General features: G+C 38.3%; 1 protein-coding gene across 1 annotated transcript in view; it reads right to left on the reverse strand.

Moving 5' to 3' along the window:
* Positions 1-3,274: 3,274 nt before the first annotated feature.
* The window catches only part of MLLT3 (myeloid/lymphoid or mixed-lineage leukemia (trithorax homolog, Drosophila); translocated to, 3), a 74,680-nt gene continuing 57,785 nt past the window's right edge, over positions 3,275-20,169 (reverse strand). Inside the window, exons 7-11 of the mRNA XM_009891521.1 lie at positions 17,376-17,508; positions 15,710-15,809; positions 12,444-12,515; positions 11,060-11,131; positions 3,275-4,071 (exon numbers count right to left, since the gene is read on the reverse strand). Coding sequence (XP_009889823.1) covers positions 3,940-4,071; positions 11,060-11,131; positions 12,444-12,515; positions 15,710-15,809; positions 17,376-17,508 — 509 coding nt within the window. The 3' untranslated portion in view covers positions 3,275-3,939. The remainder of the gene's footprint in view (positions 4,072-11,059; positions 11,132-12,443; positions 12,516-15,709; positions 15,810-17,375; positions 17,509-20,169) is intronic.

The raw sequence follows: 20,169 nt of genomic DNA on the forward strand, positions 1-20,169 counted from the left end.
TATCTTTGCAGTTCCTGCTAGCTCCTGCTATGGCTGAAAGCCTGACAAGATTTTCACCTCAAGTCTTGATTTCAGTTCATTGCACAACAGCCAACAGGGCAAATCAATGGACCAACAAGCAAACACAAAAATAACAAGTGCCTCTATCGACTGAAACAAGTGTTCACTAAAAGACATACTGCTGTTAAACTGCAAGTGGTAAAAGATGGGATATGATCTGTATGAACAAAGACTGTATGAAGCAAATAAAATCTCCTAACATCAGGGCAGTGTCTGGAGTAACATAACGCATACAACAACTGCACAGGGCAGTTTTCTCTTCGGACTATTCTACAGTTTTCCCATTCATTTTTGCGAACTAAGTAATGGGGCTTGAAATCAAGGGGTCATTCAAGAAACCCCAAAACACTAATATAGCTTCTAAGAAAACAAGATGATACTTACCAAGTAAGGACTAAGGACCCAAACCAGACCGTGAACATACTTTATTGCACTGTGAGAATGGGAAAGGAGAATGAGTCAGGCAAAATCCAACAACTTCTAATTTCCTTCTCCCAGACTAGAAAAAACTTTAATAGAAATATATGGGGGCTCTCCAAATGCACTGTACTGTGTGTATTCTGCTTTTGAGAGAATGGACTTAACCTAAAAGCACCCAACCAATGAAAAGAAGAGAGAGAGAGAAATGATCAACCATTTCTTATGATCCAAGGGCTGAAGACTAAGCATGAGTTTTGTTTTACTTTGGAAGACTCTCCTCACTTCAGTGTATGTCCCTTCCTCCTTTCTTGCTCTTGCCCTTTAGCATGGACTAAGAAAGCCTTCAAATCTAGATGATACTGAAATTTTTGTAAAACCTCTCAGTGGATTCAAGCTTCTAAAAAGATATTAAAACTTGTCTACCCAATTGGACATCAACTTTCTGAGGTGAAAAGTCAGTGGCGAGACAAAAATTGTCCTTACTATTGGAAACAACTACTGTTCTAATAACAGCGATTCACTTATGCTGAAAATTATTTTTTAGATATTGCAACTTATTGTTAACCCATCTGATCACCTCAAGGAATTAATCCCAATTCTCACATGTAACTTCATTTTGAACAGCTTGATGTTAAGTAAAACTCCAAAACATTTATTGCCAACACACTTTAACCCATCCCAAAGATCAATGCTCATATATGTTAAAGACTTGGAAGAGTATCTTATTATTTTTTTCTTTAAGAGAAATATGAATGTCTGAAATTATTTGAACAAGGATTTATTTTGTTTCTGCATACAAAATTAGAAGAAAACAGCTAATTTTTTTAAATTCAGATCAAACATTTAGTAACTCTTATTCTATCAGAACTTTGTGGAAAACGCAACACGCACACACACAACTGCAGTTTTTCTTCCCTCTCCCACCAAATTAGAAAATTTAAGATTTTAAGTATGGTCCACAATTTGCATGAAATCCAGCAGTAACTTGACATTGGAATTGCTGTCATCTCTCTTTTATGCCTATTCACCTACTTGCTGTTTTCTTCCTCCCCTGTTCTCAGTGTATAATAAAGCTTATCTAGTATTTTAAGGGTAAAATGATTCATTTCACCATTTCTAACAAAATAGTGCAATATTCATACTAGAAGTATCATGGAATTCTTCCCCTGCTGAAACTCAATGAGTTTTTACCACAAAACTTAGAAAAGTCAAAATGGACAAAATTCCATAGGTATCTGCTACAACTAAAAGATAGGAAGTTGAACACACACTAGTAGACCAAAGGTTTTTAAGGTTGCTTTTAGATTTCCAAACATCTTCATATAAAATAATCAATAGAAATTGAGTTTTATCCCCTTCACATGCACCCTCTCCCCCCTCCCCACCATCACCTGCCTTACGTCAAAAGTAACTTCAAAATTACACTCCCATTCCCCGCTTCCTCCCCAATTGCACATTAAGACACGGACTTAAAAGAACAACATAATGCTTCAAGTATGCTTCATGCCAATCATCAATAAGAGTCATAACATTACTGAAAAGTACACTTGTTCTTGGGAAGCCTGAGAAGGACTTCCTGTGGAGTGTGGTCAAACAACATTTTAAATAAGAAAAAAGCTCCCACAACCCAATCTGTATCACACCCTCTCAAAAACAGTAAAGTGTAAAATTTTCTTTGGACTTAAAGAAACAGTATTAAGATTTACCATCTGAATAAGAAATAACCCCAATAGGAATTTAGTTTTACAGTGCTGCACAAACTGTGCACCTGAAACAGTAAGTCATACAGATACTACTGTTCAGCTCTACACATACAGACTACACGTGGCTTATAAGCATACACATGACATACTGGCCTGTCCAGAAACAAGATACTTTTTTAAGGCTGGTAAACCTGAATAAACCTTTGCATCCAGAAGTATTTTTTAAATTCTTTTATCTTTTCATTGGGAGACTTGAGCTTTTAATAGAAGTGCGATGATTTCATCAAGAAACCATCAGCAATATGAAAGCACAGAGCATTGATGTGAAACTGAGTACACGTTCTCTCATTTGATCATGCATAAACAGGGATCCTGATTTTAATGAATAATAGATGGTATGAAAGAATACTAATTTTTATAGAAAAGAAATCCTTCTGGAAACACAAGCAGGTTATTGAACCGATATCAAAATCTGGAAAGTTTAAAAAGCATATATGCATGTGTGTGTATATATACACACACACATGTGCATGCACATATGTATACACACACACACATATATGAGATACCATAGATGTATTTGTTCCAACATGTAACTGTAGAAAAACAGCTATTTTTTTTTCTTTTCAAATAAAAGGTTTTAATTCAGCAGTTGTAAAAAAAAAAAACAACAAAACCAAAAACAAAACCCCTAAGCAAACTAAGCAGATCATATACTATATGAACAAACAAAAATGTTATGCAAATAGTTTTATGGTAAAAGTGAGTCACACTGGCAGCAGAAAAGTGTTGAAACTTGTAGTAATAAATAGGTCCAAATTAAGAATTTTCTACACCATTTCATTAGAAGACAGGACCAGTATTTCTTCTTTTACAATGATCCTGCAGAACACTTTCACTCATATATATTTAATTTTATAACATTAAAACAGACACAAGAAATTAGACTGCAAAAGATGCTGGATTCAGGACAATATACATAACATTTTTCATTAAAAAGTCCTACTAGTTTATTCACTAAGGCTAGACAGCAAGTCACATGACCCTATTTGGTGCATTTTCTACCATGGTCAAGATCAATAAATGGACAGAGCCAAGGACCTGCGGTCCAACTTGCTGTGGTCCAACCCATCATGGTAGATGGGCAACAAAATATAGGACCACTGTTAGATCCCCAACTTTGTGTCTTGTTTCCTGAAACTGTGGAAGTGGAAACAAGACTGTAGTGTTTTAAGTCACTAGAGAAAGATAGCAAGAAGTGGCATTTTAACATGAATAAGGTTTACTAGGCTTGTGATAGTACTGCATCAAAAGAGCACACATGGGACCCCACTACTTGCAACATCTGGTAGTGTCATTCAATCACTCATTGACTTTAGAATACATGTATGCAATAATAAATAGATCAGTTATGTAATAAGGCAGTGTGTTGAACATGCATTCACCTTGTGGACTGGAACACCACAGAGAGAGATACATGATACCATACACATTCATTAAGATCAAGATTTTTGTTTGTTTTTGTGTTGTTTTTTTCAAGGCTATCCAGGCAAACTTCCAGAGCATTTTCTTCTTGAGAAGAGTGGTCCTCTTGAGTCTTATCACTCTTCCTCTCCCTTATCAAGAGATGATGACTGGCTTTAAGGAAAAATAAAGCTGAAGAGGGTTGTTTTGTTTCCTCCCCCTCCATGTTGGTTGCATCATTCCAAATGTTTCATTTAAAGAACAGCTTTTGATGCAGCCAGATGCTGAATCCTCAGGAGATTCCAGATGTTTCCAGATAACTCTGTAGTTTACGGACTGTGGTTTTGTCCAGTGAGCAAAGATCAAAGTCAAAGGTTGTATTTGTGATATGAAAGTGTCCAGTTTCTTCTATAAGATTTACGATCTGAAAGGAAAGGAAAGATGCAGTTGAATATTTCAGGAGTTTTACATGCCCACTGAATGTATTAACATGCCACTAAGTATCATATCAAAAGCATAGAACAAACCCAATTGCCCGGGTGCTTGCAGGTTAAAACGTTATCCTTATCACTCACTTCCTTTCTGATACAAACTACGTTCCAGAATACCGTACCGCAGGTTTTTAGATCATGAACCATAAAGCCAACCTACCCATCTGCTGTTCAGCAAACATTACCATTGAACCATTGAGAATATATTTTTCAAATGTGAAAAAAAAAATCTGCATATTTTCTAAGTCAGTCTTTTTTTTAAAAAAAAGCACACACTCCTCCCCCTCCTCAAACTTAAACAAATAAACAAACCCCAGGTAGATCTCTGGCTAAAATATTTACTGTGGGCATAGCTGCTAAGCAAGTTACTTTCGAAAATAATTGGCATAAGCCTTTCTGCAAGCAAGGGAAAGAAGTAAATCCTTATAGAATCTAGTCCATATCAAACAAATGTATTCAAGAGCTCTCACATCAACTGTTCGTTCACATACTAGCAGTTATTTCTTGAGTAACAGACTTAATTTTTTTTTTAAACTAAATCAACCATGAAAGACTCCTACCAGTGGCATAAGATCACTTCTAGTGACTATTTAACCTATAATCACAGCTTTCATTCAGACAGGAAACAGAACAGCTATTAGGAGTCCTTGGGAAGAACAGAGACTAAAATGCCTCTCCTATGAGGAAAGGCTGAGACCTGGGACTCTCCAGGCTGGAGAAGAGAGGGCTCAGGGGGAATCTCATCAATGTGTACATCGCAGTGCAAAGAAGACTGAGTAAGGCCCGTTCCAGTTGTGCCCGATGAGAAGAGGCAATGGGCAGAAATGGAAACACAGGAGGTTCCCTCTGAACATCAGGAAACAGTTTTTTCCTGTGAGGGTGACCAAGTGCTGGCACAGCTTGGCCAGGGAGGTTGTGGGGTTTCCATTCTTGAAGATATTCAAAAGCCGTATGGACGTGTTTCTGGGCAACTGGCACTAGATGTCCCTGCTGGGAATGGGGGGTTTGGATCAGATGACCTCTGGAGGTCTCTTCCAACCACAATCATTCTATGATTCTCTGAAATCAACAGTACATGTCTAACTTGTGCCCTTCTGCAGTTTTGACAGTTTTAGTCTCTGAATTGTAGTCCATGTTTTTAAAGAGTGGTCATACACTCAACACTGCATTGCTGTAACAAGTAACTCCAGATCTGTAAAGTTCTAGGATGCGCACCTACCTAAAAAAAACATTAAGTATCTTGGAAAGCCAAAGCATTATTTGTCCAATAGGGCTAACACAGTGCCCAGACAATATGGCTATGAATCTTTTTTGCACTGATTCATTCCAAGAGACAGACATCCCAAGTGAGCATACAGAAAGACACTCCATCCTGAAGCGGGACTCTGGGAAGGGTCATGGATGGACAGAACACTGCTCTTCTGCTCAGTCTTTCCAACCATGCCTTCTGCAGCACTCAAGCTAGGCTCAATGTCCTGTTTGCACCCTTCCACCTTTCAGTTTGAAACCTGTTTAGTTCTAGGGCTTCCATGTATACCTCCACTGAAACACTGCTGCTAGATATTCCTTGCCTGTTGGAGCTTTATTTCTCTGACTGTAATTCCCTTTCCACAGCTGGAGATACAGATTTATGCACATATGGCTTACAAAGCATACCTTAAAATGACAAATCTCGTAGGAATACACCAACTTGAAAAAGAACAATGAATTTAAATTAAATCTTTGGTAATTTTCTGCTCCCTGTTTCATTACACAAGCAGAGGTTTCTTCTCCTCAGGACAGGAGAAAAAACTATGTTGACGAAAACTGAAATAACTTCATGTGTATTGTCAGGCACGGAATGACACAGCCCAGAGTGGATTAAACAGAATGGAAACAAGGTAAAATAATAAGAGGGAAATGTCTGTTACAGTAAAAATCCCCCTTACAGTCACCTTCCATTTTCCAGGTTGGTAAAAAATAAAAGTAAAATATGCTTAATTTGGTTTGCATCTGTCCAAAATTCTGAAAGTATTTAGGAACAATCCTGCTCTTATAAATACTGCAGTTAAAGCTGTGCCTTTTGGCTTTAATTATTTTTCAATTTGGGAATTTTTAATCTGAAACTGCAAACTTCATTTGCCCACTTACTGATTCACAGATTCTTGTAACACTTTTCAATCACCTTCTGTTCCACAATTAACATGAGAGAAAAAAAACCAATCAAATAGGGCAAAACTGATTGCTACCAGAACGGGATTTTGATACACGTTTTGTCATTCTGATTTTTGGTACTCGCTTGAGCTTCATCTAAGAGAGGAGCTCTTGTAAAGTTAGCACTATAATCTCAGGCTTGGTCTCCCAAATACCCACTGTGTGATAAATAAATGGCTGCACAAAAAGTTTACAGAAGCCAAGGCCAGGAACATGTAGCTACGCTGAACAATTCTGTCTTATGTTTCCTTGTGTTATGGTGGAAGAATACCACCCCTCATAACCCCCACAGTAATATATGTGATTTTAGAAACAAAGATTACATAAAAGTGTTAACACATTTTTAAACAGCACTGTACATTTTATAAATTGTAAGCACTTTTATTGATCAGGTTCTGCTTTGGGCTTTTAAGGTCTAGGCCAAGGGAAATATAAACGTTTTTAACATATCCATAATTTTAAACATATCCTCATAAATATAGCCACTATGTCAGTGCAGCTGGTAAATCAGATTGAAATGAACCCCAAAAGTTTTAATGGATGTACAAAAATGTACGAAGGCAAACCCAGACAGCTCAATGAAAAACACCTGCCTGTGTGCCAGTCAATGACGTATTAATGACTTACAATATTAGCATACGCATCCTTATGCTATTCAGAAATGCTTCAAAAAGAATAAAAGGTCGAGATTAGTTGCCAGGAAGTCTGACAGTTATAATATTAAAAACACAGCATTAAAATGTTTTATTTTGAGTTCTCGGGCTGCAAAGAACAAAAATATCCCATTTGTTCCTGCTGTAGTAAGCTTTGCTTTTCTGCTGTAATGTACATCTCTTGTTTACATAATGTCTCTCCAGCTCAGTTTCATCATTATCCATCATAGTACCACTATTTATCTGCCTTTAAACAAGCAAACGAGTATGTGTGTTTAAGGAAGCCAAAGTGCAACTAATGACATACTCATTTTTCAATTTATGGAGGGTTTTAGGCCATTTGATAGTTTCCAGACCTGCAAGCTGCCCCTTGCAGAAAATTCTCAGAAGATAGCTGCCATCTGAAGTTAAGCACCTTGTGGATGTGAGCAATGTAATTTTCAGCAGTGCTGCACACTCTCAATTTCTTCCTTATGCCTGTGCTGTCCAGTGCACTGGCTTAAAGGAGATTTTTCACCAGCTGAAGATACAACTTCTGATGCCTCAAAATAAGAGGCAAAGTCTCACCAGAAATCTTGTTACCTTTCACAGGGTCATGCTAGCATCATCTGCACTGAAAACGCAGAGTTAGAAACCCAGCTTTAGCCAGCCAGATTTGAATACATGGGACATGCGGCTTTAACATCGGATTGCAGACTCAGTTATCCCTACTATTTCTCTGCAAATCACAGTTTAAAAAAAAAAAAAAAAGGCTTCATCACTGTAAATCCTAAACTTTTTTTTTTTTTTTTTACAGTTAAAGAGGTAGGAGAGGTATTTCTTTTTAAAGTGCAATTTCAGACCAATTTCTGTCTAGCCATGGTCCAATATTCACATAAAAATTGCTCAGGTGATTCTCACAGGACCAACTTCTTGGTCAAATGTTCTTTTACACCTGCCTTCTCCCTCTTGGGGAATTCTTATATAAGTATCATTTCACATAAGGATTACTTAGCTACATATCCAGGTACTTGCAGTTCAGTATCACATCTCTCCTGCCTCCTCCCTCTTTTTTTGTGGATTTATTTCAGCTTCCTTTAACAAAATGTCTCAAAGAGAAATGCCTCTCTTGGGACACCGCCACATTCTCAGACATATTTTTGTCATTTCCAGCTCGGCTGCATTCCTGTTTGCTATCATACCTATGGACTTGGTAACAACCGAGATTGCAAAAACCTGTCCTCTCCTTTCCACATCCCTCAGCACAAGTTTCAAAAGCCAGTGCTTTTGAATGATCAATGCATTCATTCTTCTCTTCCAAGTTCCTTCTCCCTAAAAGTCTGTGGGTAGCAGACTTTGACATGTGCAAGAGATTATTACCTGCCCTGACATAAACTAAAGAGATGACAGTCACCACTCAGGAACACAGAACACCATTCCACTTCAACAGCACCATCATCTTTAAAACTCTTGCAGCTATTCACAGTTTTCTGTTGCATATTTTTGCACTCTTTTTATTTCTATGCTCACTGGAAGTATTTTACATTAATTACGTAGCTGCAAATCAGTATGGACATTTAAGATGGGATGACACTTTACCTGTAACGCAGAGAAGCCCTGATTCTCTGCGAGTTATCCACTCAATATTGTGAATGTATTTCTGTAGACTGGTAAAATCATATGAACTAATGAATTGCAGAATATTAAGGGATTAAAGGCTTTAAAACTAAACTGCATTATTTGTTTTACAACAACACAGACCATTTGCTAGTGCAGACTGCCTAACAGACAACTGGTAAGTAACTTGGCCCTTCCGCTGAATTCTGGTCGACCCCTGTAGCCAGTAGTACGCAGTTACCAGCTACCAGTAAAGAACTGCACCACTGCCCCAGACTGAACAGTCTGGCTATAAATCCAGCTTTTGCTGGGGCTGCATCAACAGCCTGCACCCACTCCAAACAAAGGGAAACAATCTGCAAGATCAGTCCCCCAGGAAACATGGCAACACTGATCCTACATCAACCTAACTTTTATAATGTAACTAATTAAACACTATGCTATGAGAGCTCATGGAGTACGGTATTAAAGCTATACTCTTCACCCAAGTTGTGAGGCAAAGGTCAATGAATGAATGTTTTCTCTTGTCTGATAAATACACTCAGGAGAAAAGAAAAAGTCTATCTTTAGTTTAAAATGCACAAGAATATACTGTTCTTTTTTTATTAACTCAGAATAGGATACCCAATTTCCAGCTCAGTTATGTCTCTTTCCACACAGTTTTCCTTGTATTAGTAACTTCTCATGAAGCAGATTACAACATCAGACTGAAGAAGCTTTAGTGGATGAACCCATTGTTTTTCTAACAAAGGTAAATATTTCTTCCCCACCTAATACATTTAAATGCTACCAGATGAGAAAGAGGATTATGGATTCTACTTGAACCATCTTATTTGCCTGGAAAATATTTCTTAGGATGACAGGAGGGCTCTGATTGGAAGGGATTTTGTTAGTTCCAGCCCCTGCCCACAGCAGGCTCAGCTGTGGGATCATATCAGACTGCTCCGGGCTTATCCAGTCAGGATTTTAGAAGCTCCAAGGACAGAGACAGCACAGTCTCTCCAGGACTCTGTTCCACTGCCAGACCACCCTCATGGGAAAAAAAGTTTCTTGCGTGTTTTTATCTTTGCTTTGCAGAAAAGGTTTTGAAGAAGATTTTTGTTTTTAAAAGCCCTGCAGGCTGTTGATACAGCCCTGGTGAAAGCTGGGTTTATGGCCAGACTGTGCCGGTTAGGACGGTGGTGCAGTTCTGTACTGGTAGCTGGTAACTGCGTACTGCTGGCTACAGAGGTCTACCAGAAGTGAAACCATTCAGAAGCTATGCTTTGGACAACAGGGAAAGCAAGTGCTCAGGAAGCAAAGCCAGGGCATGAATTTACAATACAATGGCTTTTTCAGATTCACTTTTCATGTGAACTCTCTAATAATTAATGAATAACGTAAAGTGGACAGGGTGTTGCAATTCCTACCTTTTAGCCTTCTGCACAGTAATTTCCCAGTATAGACAAAAATTTGCCTCTGCCACCATTCTGAAAGTGTGCTTTGGTTCCCTTTGTAGATATTAGGGAGCTTGGGATACAAGAGTACGTTAAATATGAAGGATAACTAATACACATCATTGTGTATTCTAACTTACAAAATCTGACAAAGCTATCAGAATTCCTCTTTAACTAAGAATATCCTTGTCCTTAACCACAGTCGTCCTTCTGACCAGCCTCTCAATGTTTTCCCACCTTTACTTATAATATTGAGCCTGAACTCATAACATTTTTAACACACTTATCTGAGCATTGAGAAATTTGATGAGTGATTGCAATCATTTAGAAGTGGTAAAAATTTCCCTCTTCACAGTATGTCCACTACTGGCACGTAATTGCACTGAACATAAAACCATCTGTGCTACAATTACATCTGCTTTGTTTACAACACAATTTGTAATCCAATAGTACCTGACAATGTTGCCCAAAGCAAAGAATACCATTCTTTGTTCTTATTATTGCATAGCTTTTTAATAAATTTGGCGCATTCTTGGCTGTACAATTTCATATTTTATTCTTTCCATGACTTCTGAAGACTCAATAAAGAGATTGTGGTTTTGCCCAAAGTGAGTTTTGCTTTGAATTCCATGTTTTCTGTTTGCCATAGAAAACATCTTTAATTTTTTCTGAGAAAATGACTGTCATTTTCAGGAAAAAGCAACAAGATTTTTATCAAGTCATGGTGCACAGCTGTATCCATTCTCCCATCCTGTTTTCACAATTATTGATACAGTATGTTGAGAAACATAACAATGAATTGGTGAGAAATTTAGCTCAGATAGGCATTTTTCAAAGATTTGTCATTTAGTATGACAACACAATTTAAAGTACATGTAAAAATTCCCTAAGCTGCACTGAAAGTGTTAAAGGGCTGTATATGGATTATACAGGCTTGAAGGCTATTAAACCTGATTATAAAGTTTTAGATGAAGGGAAAAAAATAGATGTAACTTCACAATTTCAATGAGCACAGTGTGATATTGCATGAGAGTGCTCCTCACCTGCTGCAGTACATGTCTCTCTCTCAATGTCATTAATCTTCTGTGGAGCTCTACTAGTTCATCGAGATATGCCTAGAAACAAATCCCCCCCCATAAACAACTTGTTAATTAAGTCATAGCTATGTATTTAAAAAACTTCAGATGTCTTCAAAAACAATAAAAATGGAAATTTTATTTTAAATCTTCTTTGAGCTAAATTTTCTGATTTAGTACTTTGGCTTTCTCTAGCTTAATACAACCCAAATATAAGTTTTTCTGGGTTTTCTTAGATTCTTCATGCCAACGAAAATCTTATTAGGTGGTCCTTTGCTGTAGAAGATAATGTCTATATCTCAACTGTGGCAAAAAGTGCCAAATAGACTGGGGATGCCAAAACAGCATCTTTAAAAAAAAATCCGTCCACATAAGACCCAAACCCCAGGGCTCACAATCAAATCCCTTTTTTTCTCTAAAGCAACATAATTAATTTTGTGTGTCAACAAGGAGATATAAGGGGAGAAAGATCAAGCAAGATTAACCCAATGGTAAATTCCACTGTCCTCCTTCCTGTGATGTCAAACCTGTCCCACCTCTCCACCCAATTATCAACTTTCTCCTTCAGCCTGAGCCATCAGAACCCTTTTTCCCTTTTAAGCAGAGAGAGATACAGCACCCAGCTTAAGAAACTAAAAAGCGTATGATCAGGCCACTGAAAATCTAGCAACATATACTGAAACCAGGGTCTCCTGCCTCATGTTACCACAAATTTGACACTAATACCTGTAAAATATGAACCTTCAGAGAAACTTGTCCACACTGGAAAACTGTGCTGTGTTCACTCACACAAGGACTTAGAGCTCTTACCCACGGCATGATTAGGCATGACATGACATGGTTAGGCATGACATGATTTTAAACCAAACTGTCTTTCTCAGTGTTAAATGGTAATTGTTGCTTCATTTCATTCTAGTTAACAAGCTAAACCATGCTGCCACTTCCTAATGCATAGCTCTCAGAAAGCATTCTGGAAAATACGTAAATATTTTAATGGATTGATTTATCAGCTAGGAATACAGCTGTTAATTCTCCCCTTCAAGAATTATCATTTCATCTGTGAAACACAATGCAAACTCATGGTGGGGAGTAGATAAAATAAATAATTGATGGCAGGTTCCCAACTACTGACATTTGCCAAATCACCACATGTATTGAAGAGAAGTAAAACACTTTCAAAACAGAAGAAGAAAGCATTACAGGGGAAAGAGAGAAAGATCTACACCTAAAGGAACCCAAAGCAAAGATATACTAATTACTAAGATTTTCATTCAGTAACAAAGGTTAATGTTTAGTAAATACATTAATAACACATCCTGGACTAGTTTACTGTTACCTCATTCTCATTTACCTTATCACAATCCCCATTCTTTATTTGTTTATCAGATTTGGTTTGCTTTATTGGACTTTTCACTTCTAAAATCTGGAAAAGAAAGAAAATCTTGTAAAAATTAAATGCATCACTGGATACAATTACACATGAAAAATTCTGCTATCAGTTAATAACACACAGAATATAACATCTGGAGAAAATGTAATCAAAACTCAAAACTGAGCTTTTCATTCTTTAATCCATACAACCTACTCATATTTTTCAGAACAAAAATAGCAGCTTACAGCAGAAAATGCCGAGTTGCTGGAATTAGGTAATATTGATATTATTAATCCTTAAAAGAATTAATTTCATGTCATTTAAAGCCCCCTCAACACTTTTTTGTATCTTTTGCATGCTGGTAGGGTAAGAGGTCTAATTTTGCAGATACAAAATGATGCTGAGGTACTCTCCAGTGCCTTTGAAATGTCACACAATCACTATATTTTTCCTGGTTTCCCTCCTGCCCCCCCCCCTCCCCCCCCCCCCGCAGTGTTGTCTCTTTTCTTCTACAGTAAAGACTTTTGAAACATAGTCTTTGAAATGACTGCATCAGTTGTAACTGGAAAAAAAAAGATGTTTGTTGGTAATTTCTCTTGCACTTATATGGTACCCTTCCTTCAATACCATACGAAACCATTTACTACCACATATACAAACCAAGACTGCTTCATCCAATACTGAACCACAGTCAAGAAATGCATGTCTACAAGCAGCAGAACACCATGCTTAACATGAAAATTTTAGGACTAAAGAAGAGAGGAATATTTTGGGGAAACAGAACTGTTGCTTGTTCTTCCAATTTTTTCACACACAACACACATTTTTTTTGGAAGCTAAATGTAGAGTTAAAAAAGAAGCAAAATCACCATGTAATTCCCAACCTGGAATATGATCAGTTTTTCTGAAAAACATCAAAGGAAAATAAATGATCACAGATGATGGGAGATTTTGTTTCACATCTCATTTTAACTAACATCATTTCATTGACTAACATCACTCGCATGATTATCTCCAAAACCACGCTGGACAGTCACAACACAGGACAAAACTCAGCAAATAAACCAAGGTAATAAGGCCCATAAAAGTAAGTCTTCTTGACTAGTAAGAAGCCTCACTGACAGCTTTCTGTAAGTTCCCTCTCATTTCTACTTCCCTTGGTATAAATTACTAAAATTGCATACATGTTCCCCAGGGTACCCAGTACCATAAGAATACAGCAGGGAGGCAGCTATTTCCCTTTATATAGAAAATGACTGCATATCTGAGTTAACCTTACCTAAGGATTTACTTAGCCAAGAGTGATGCATGGCCAGAAAGCAAAACATACTTTTCCGACGAAAAGTCCCAGTTCTTTGATTCAACACCCCCAGGTGTTACTGCTATTTAGGCCAGTGGAATAAAAACTCGTTTTGAAAAAACAACAAACCAAAAACGGACCTCTAGGCACAGATCCAATACCTTTTAGATGCTTTCCTTGTTTTTAAAGGAAGAAAATTCTTGGTTTCACATAGAACCTTAGCAAGGACACAGTATATTTGAAAAAGTTGCTTCCTTACAGTGCTCTTGATGTGTAGTTGAAATCTAACTTCTTAAGCACTCTTGTTTAGATGAGACACAGCACTAATCACATCTGAGGACGCTTATAGAAATATTAACTCTCAGCTCTCCAGTTCTATGAAGGTACTTAAGTCAACACAAGCGTGATTTCATCAGTCAAATGCATCATCCTGGCAAGCAGCACTATGCTACCAAACACAGATTTCAAAAGTGGTTACGGTCCATAGAATTTGAATTCTCATAATGCTTACCTAAATTTCTGATTTTCAGCTCAAATATAAAATTCAGCTCAATTAAAAAAAACAAACCAAAAAACCCCCAAAAAACAGAAGAAGGCATGTGACACTCGGTTTTAGCTGGCACACTACTATTGTTTTAAGTGTCTAAATGAGCAGGTAGACCTTATGTCAGAACACCGAAGGGGAAAAGAATGTGAAAGATGTGACTGAGGCGGCTGCTGATACTGAGACTTACAATTACGTCACAAATACATTGCCTCTGTAGAAGTTAAGTCTTCATTAAAACACCTATCTGTGGCTTGTTGTTTATTTTCCTTATGTTTATGTCTCTAGTAAACGCAATATCCTTCTTCTGTATAGTTTGCTTTTCTCCCAAAAGACCGTCTCTTAAAAACTTGTAACTTTTGTACAGATCAACTTAGAAAAGCCTACGAAGTTTCTGGTGGATAAGAAGAATGTTTTCTGGAGATGAAATCTCCTTCTTCTCTCTGTGCAAAAAGTACAGTATCTGAACTTAACTGACATGAATAATGTTTTGTTCTTGAGCTATCAGTAAAGCTTGTATTGGAAATTTTATTAGAAAAACAATGACAAGTAAATAATTTCTGCCAGATAATTGAAGCAGTTAACCTAAGAGATATAGGAAAGACTTATCCATAAAACTCGCCATCTAAACCACAAACTTTTGTCAATACATGTAGACACTATTCTAACTATAATAATACTATAAGCAGCCATTTATTGCCAGTCAGTAAAATTCATGACTGCTTTCTGTATGATCCAGTGGGCACTGACACTGGGAGTGAATTATGACTCCCTAAAATAAGTGACAAGTTATGATTTTTTTTTTAAAGAATATCAGCTTTTATGTTTAATTTTTACATTTAGAGAGCCTTACTTTATTGGTGACTGGGGGTGAGGTAACTTCCAAACTCTACTTATTTGTACCTGATGTATTCTGTAGCTCTACTTTATTTCATTTCTTTTCTCTGAAAAACAGAACTACCCTACTTTCCTATCTCAAAAATAATAACAATGTTAGCTCTTATGGGTACAGGCAGTGAAGTAAAAACTATTATGTCTCCTAGTGAAGTAATAAATATTGTATCTTCTAGATAAACACTGGTGGGGGAGAGGGGAAGAGACGAATGAATAAACTCCTGAGAATGAGCCTATTGATGGGAACTTTGTATACTGCTAATACAAACCCAAGCCTGTATGCATTGTACAGTTTGCATTCTTTACTCTACAAAGCTAATTCATAAAGAACACACTTCTTAAAATACTGACAAAAATATTGTTTTGGTCTATGGTACTTGCTAAATCAAATACCTCTCCTGAAAAAAAAACCCTCTTATGTCAGTTTACAGACTAAGTAACTGCACCAAAGTAACCAGAATGTTATTATCAGCTCCCCAGAACTGCATTTACAAATCCTGACTTTACCTGGTTATTGTTGGTTTTCAGTAAAGGTGGTGCTGGTTCACGATGTAGCGGTGAGGAAGCCAAACTGCTGTCACTGTCACTGCCATCACTCAGATTAACCCTACGGAAAAACAGAGCCAAGAGGTTACACACCTCCAGACAAAGGGCTGTTAACAGAGCTGAAGCGAGCTTACACTTTGCGGTAGGACACTAAGAATGACCCCTCGCTAAGCAAGCCATCATTAATCAAGGTCACATGGAAGGGAGGCATCCAAGCAGGGCTGCACTCTGGAAAAACCTCTGCATAGCATGGAGAACGAGGCTGTCTGCCTGCACTTGGCTGAGACACCACATCCGGTTAACAGCAGCTAACATTACAGGAACAGTGAAATATTTAGAATATTGAGCTGCAGTTCCCAATGTTCCTGGAGCAAGTCCTTTATCTCAGTTCACAGCCACGTGGAAGGAGGAAAACTTTTTTAGAGATACTTTTCTGCTCTTCTAAAAGCTTTCTAAACAGCTGTACTTCCCACTTGGGTGTTTCACTGAGAATTTCCTTGCTTCTTGTCATAAATAACACTTTTTTCCCTGGCTAAAATTTAAAACCTTAGTATCTCAGAAGAGGCCACATGAAAAAGCTCAGCTCCCAGTCAGTCTCACCCTTTATTTACTTAGGAACAACAGGGAATATTTATTTGCTGGAAGAAAAAAAAATAGTTATTTGGGATAAAAAGAAGGTAGGGAAACATTAGCCCTAAAATTTTGTTTAAAAACTGAAACAAAATCTCCACACTTAGAGACAAGTTGAGCTTGAAACAATCCTTTATACAATCACTGACACAAATTCTCAAACTGCTAGTCATCTTGGTCGTTTTCTTCTTGATTCCAGTTGCTAAAGTGCACCAGGGAAGCAGGCGACATTCATTAATGTTTTCCTATTACCCTCCCATTTAAGCAATAGCTGACACTGGCAGTCAGGTGCTCTGCAGTCACAGCATATTCCTGTGTGGATCCGATAAAGAACCCACTCTGAAAAGGTTCTAGAGAGCCTGCTCCAGGTTTTTCATAACCTTCAACAACATTCAGATGGAGTTCCAAGCTGCCCAAGGAACAGATGATTTTTGGAACGCCCTCTTGGGTTGCAGCTGGGATGCAGAAGCATTTTTTAAAAAGTAATTGCTGTGACAGATGCTTGCTTTACCTTCTGTCTGCACTTTTACACATTACCTACTACATGCAATGCAGAAATTACTTGAAATTCAAATTTCATTGATTCTGATCCAATTTAACAACCTAATCTAAAACTGCTAAGCGGAGAGATCTTGAAAATGAGACACTGTGTACCAAATAGCTCATCCGGCAATTGAAGGACTTAATTTTATCGCATTTATGCCAGAGTGCAATTATGACTACCCTCCTAAAGTCACAATGGCATGAAATCAAGGAAAGTAAAATGAATGAGGATTATCATAACCATATGCACCAGTACAGAAATAGTTTGTATTGGGAATGGCTAATTCTGTTGGCTTTCAGAAGAGGCACTTTTACATGCATATGCTTCAAAAAGGGAGTCTGAATTCCCTGCGCATTTGCTACTCCACACTCTTTGAGAACATCAGACCTCACCCCATTACTAATATGCACAACATCTTGCCCACCAGGCTACTTGCAATCACAAGACACTCACCTGCGACTCCTGCTTCCTCCTTGTGCATTTACAGGTCGTTCCAACTCAGAATCATTGTCATTCTCATCTGCTTCATCTGATTCATCTTCGTTCTCATCTGAATGCAGATCTTTCATTATAGACCTCAACGGACCTGAAACAACAGAGACAATAAAATACACAAATGAAGTTCATTTTGCAGCGTTCCAGGCAATTCCCCCAGCTTTGTAGGTCATAGAAAACCACCCTCCCTGCACAGTGTGGGGAGGGAAGAGTCTTAAACATTAAAAAAAAAATGAAGTAATGCACTGGGGGCTTATGCTGCAGGGACTTATCCATGAGTCATTTACTCACACGAGCAACTCAGTCAGCTTCAATAGTCTTACTCATGACAGTGAAGTGACTCATATGTTCAAGTGTTTGCACAATTGGCCCCCTGGACCACAGCTGAAGTAAGTAAAAAAAATACTGTCATGCCAGGAGAAATTGACCATTACTGTATTATTATTAGAAGCAAAATTCTTTTGCATTGCTAGGTTTTAGCTTTTTTTTTTTTTTTTTCTTTCATAAAGGGTATTGTATGCGAGTAAAGATCTACAGGGACGTACTGATAAGTAATGGGATGTTTGTTATATTATTCCATGTATTGAGAAGCAGAGTCTAACAGATCATTATGACTAACTCCTACTGGCCAAGGCAGTCTTTGTCTTCACACTTTTTATATATTCAGTTTTAGCTGCTCCCTTTATTTCAGGGTGAATTTCAGGTTAAGTAAGCATTTTGCCAATGTTCATACGTAAAAAGTGCATCAATCTCATGCAACACCATGCTATCTCTTTTCCTGAATTAATATAACGTACAAAGCTTGACTTGCTCATAAAAATGCATTACATTTGGTTTGGGATTTTTGTTTTGTTCTACTCAATTTATTTTTCTGTAAAAGACAGTTATGGAAAGATAAATATGTTTAACAGATCTGGGCAATGTAAAATTAGAGCTGCTTGAAATAAAAGTGGGCAAAAGCAGCTTAGAAGAGGGAAGGAAGCAAGACTGATGCCACAGGGCATTTAACTCTGACGTACAGGCCACCTGAGACACAAAGCAGCAAGTAAAAGCAACAGTGATGGCTGCAGGAACAGTTATTACTATCAGGGTTCTGCAATTCCTTCAGCCCAGGAAACACAAAGTAATAATGTGAATGAAGTGAGCCTCAGAGCGTTCTTCAAAAGGAGATGTGAATGTGAATGAAGTGAGCCTCAGAGCGTTCTTCAAAAGGAGATGAAACTTGCAACTCTCTAATTGCTAACAGGGAAAACAGAGTCAAGGAGTCCCACTGCCAGAAGAGAAGGAAGACCTCTGTCAGGGTCATACTGCTAACAGGGAGGGTGTTCCCATCAGGGGAGGAACAGCTTTATGGATCATTCCAGACCTAGCAAGGCTCAGGTCACAGGCATTTTGAATAGTTTTGTGTGAGTGACTTCAAAGACGATGTTGAGAATGATTTACCACTCCGGTTGCACTAGAACTTTCGTAAATTGGTGCAGTTTGGGCAGGTTCAGATCAATGCTTTCTTTTCTCTGTTTTTACACCCTAAAGTTGGCTGGGAAGAAGCCCAGATGGTGCTGATGGGCAAATTCCCGGGGGACCAGACACTTGTACAGGCAACAGGGCGAGGGGAGCTATACTGAAGTGCTTGTCCATGCAACCACCACTGATCTGCAGAAGGCACTGATATGTGCTCCATCTCCTATTCCTGTTTGGGACTCACAGAATCACAGAATGGTCAGGGTTGGAAGGGACCTCTGGAGATCATCTAGTCCAACCCCCCGCCAGAGCAGGGTCACCTACAACAGGTTGCACAGAACAGTGTCCAGGCGGTTTTTGAATGTCTCCAGAGTGGGAGACTCCACCACCTCTCTGGGCAGCCTGTGCCAGTGCTCCACTACCCTCAAGGTAAAGAAGTTCCTCCTCATGTTAAGATGGAACTTCCTATGTTCAAGTTTATGCCCATTACCCCTCGTCCTATCACTGGGCACCACTGAAAATAGACTGCTCCCATCCCCCTGGCATCCTCCCTTTAACTATTTGTAAGCGTTAATAAGATCCCCCCTCAATCTTCTTTTCTCTAGACTAAAGAGACCCAAGTCCCTAAGTCTTTCCTCATATGAGAGATGTTCTAATCCCCTAATCATCTTCGTAGCCCTTGGCTGGACTCAGGCAGACAACACTCTGCTATTTGCAAATGGTAACTTGTAGCCTGACTAAATCATCTGACCCTTAAAGGAGGGAAAGGACTCCTTCCTTGGCTTTTAATAGGAGCAGTAATCAACATATTCCTTTCAAAAGAGAGGAGAGAGGGCACTCTCAGCAGCATCCTTAATGTAGGACCACATCTGGGACTCTGAATAGGCATACTGCACCTAGCAAGCTAACTTTTTTAGTGATCTTTCCTTACAATCAGCAAAGCATTAATTTTTAGGTCTTTTGTTTCTAGCACTGATAGCGATGTTACTGTTAATCTTCTCCTCCTTGCTACCACTTAATTTAAAATTCCATTACAACCCTTTTAAGGGTTTGAGAAGTCATCTCCTAAAGCATTAAGAATAGTTAAGGACAAACTGAAAACTAGGAGGTGCCCAGGAGCAAGTGTTCTTGGTAAGGAAACAGAGAAATATCAGTTAGCCCCAGGGGCAGAAGAACTTGAAGAACCCTAGCTTAGCCCACTGCTTACGCAAAAAGAGGTGAAAAAGTGCATGCTGTGGTTTTCTGACACTTCAGTGAGCACTGGAGTTTGAATGCAACAGAAAAAGAGGAA

This window comes from Charadrius vociferus, unplaced genomic scaffold, assembly GCF_000708025.1.
Source record: "Charadrius vociferus isolate BGI_N301 unplaced genomic scaffold, ASM70802v2 scaffold198, whole genome shotgun sequence".
Classification (NCBI taxonomy): domain Eukaryota; kingdom Metazoa; phylum Chordata; class Aves; order Charadriiformes; family Charadriidae; genus Charadrius; species Charadrius vociferus.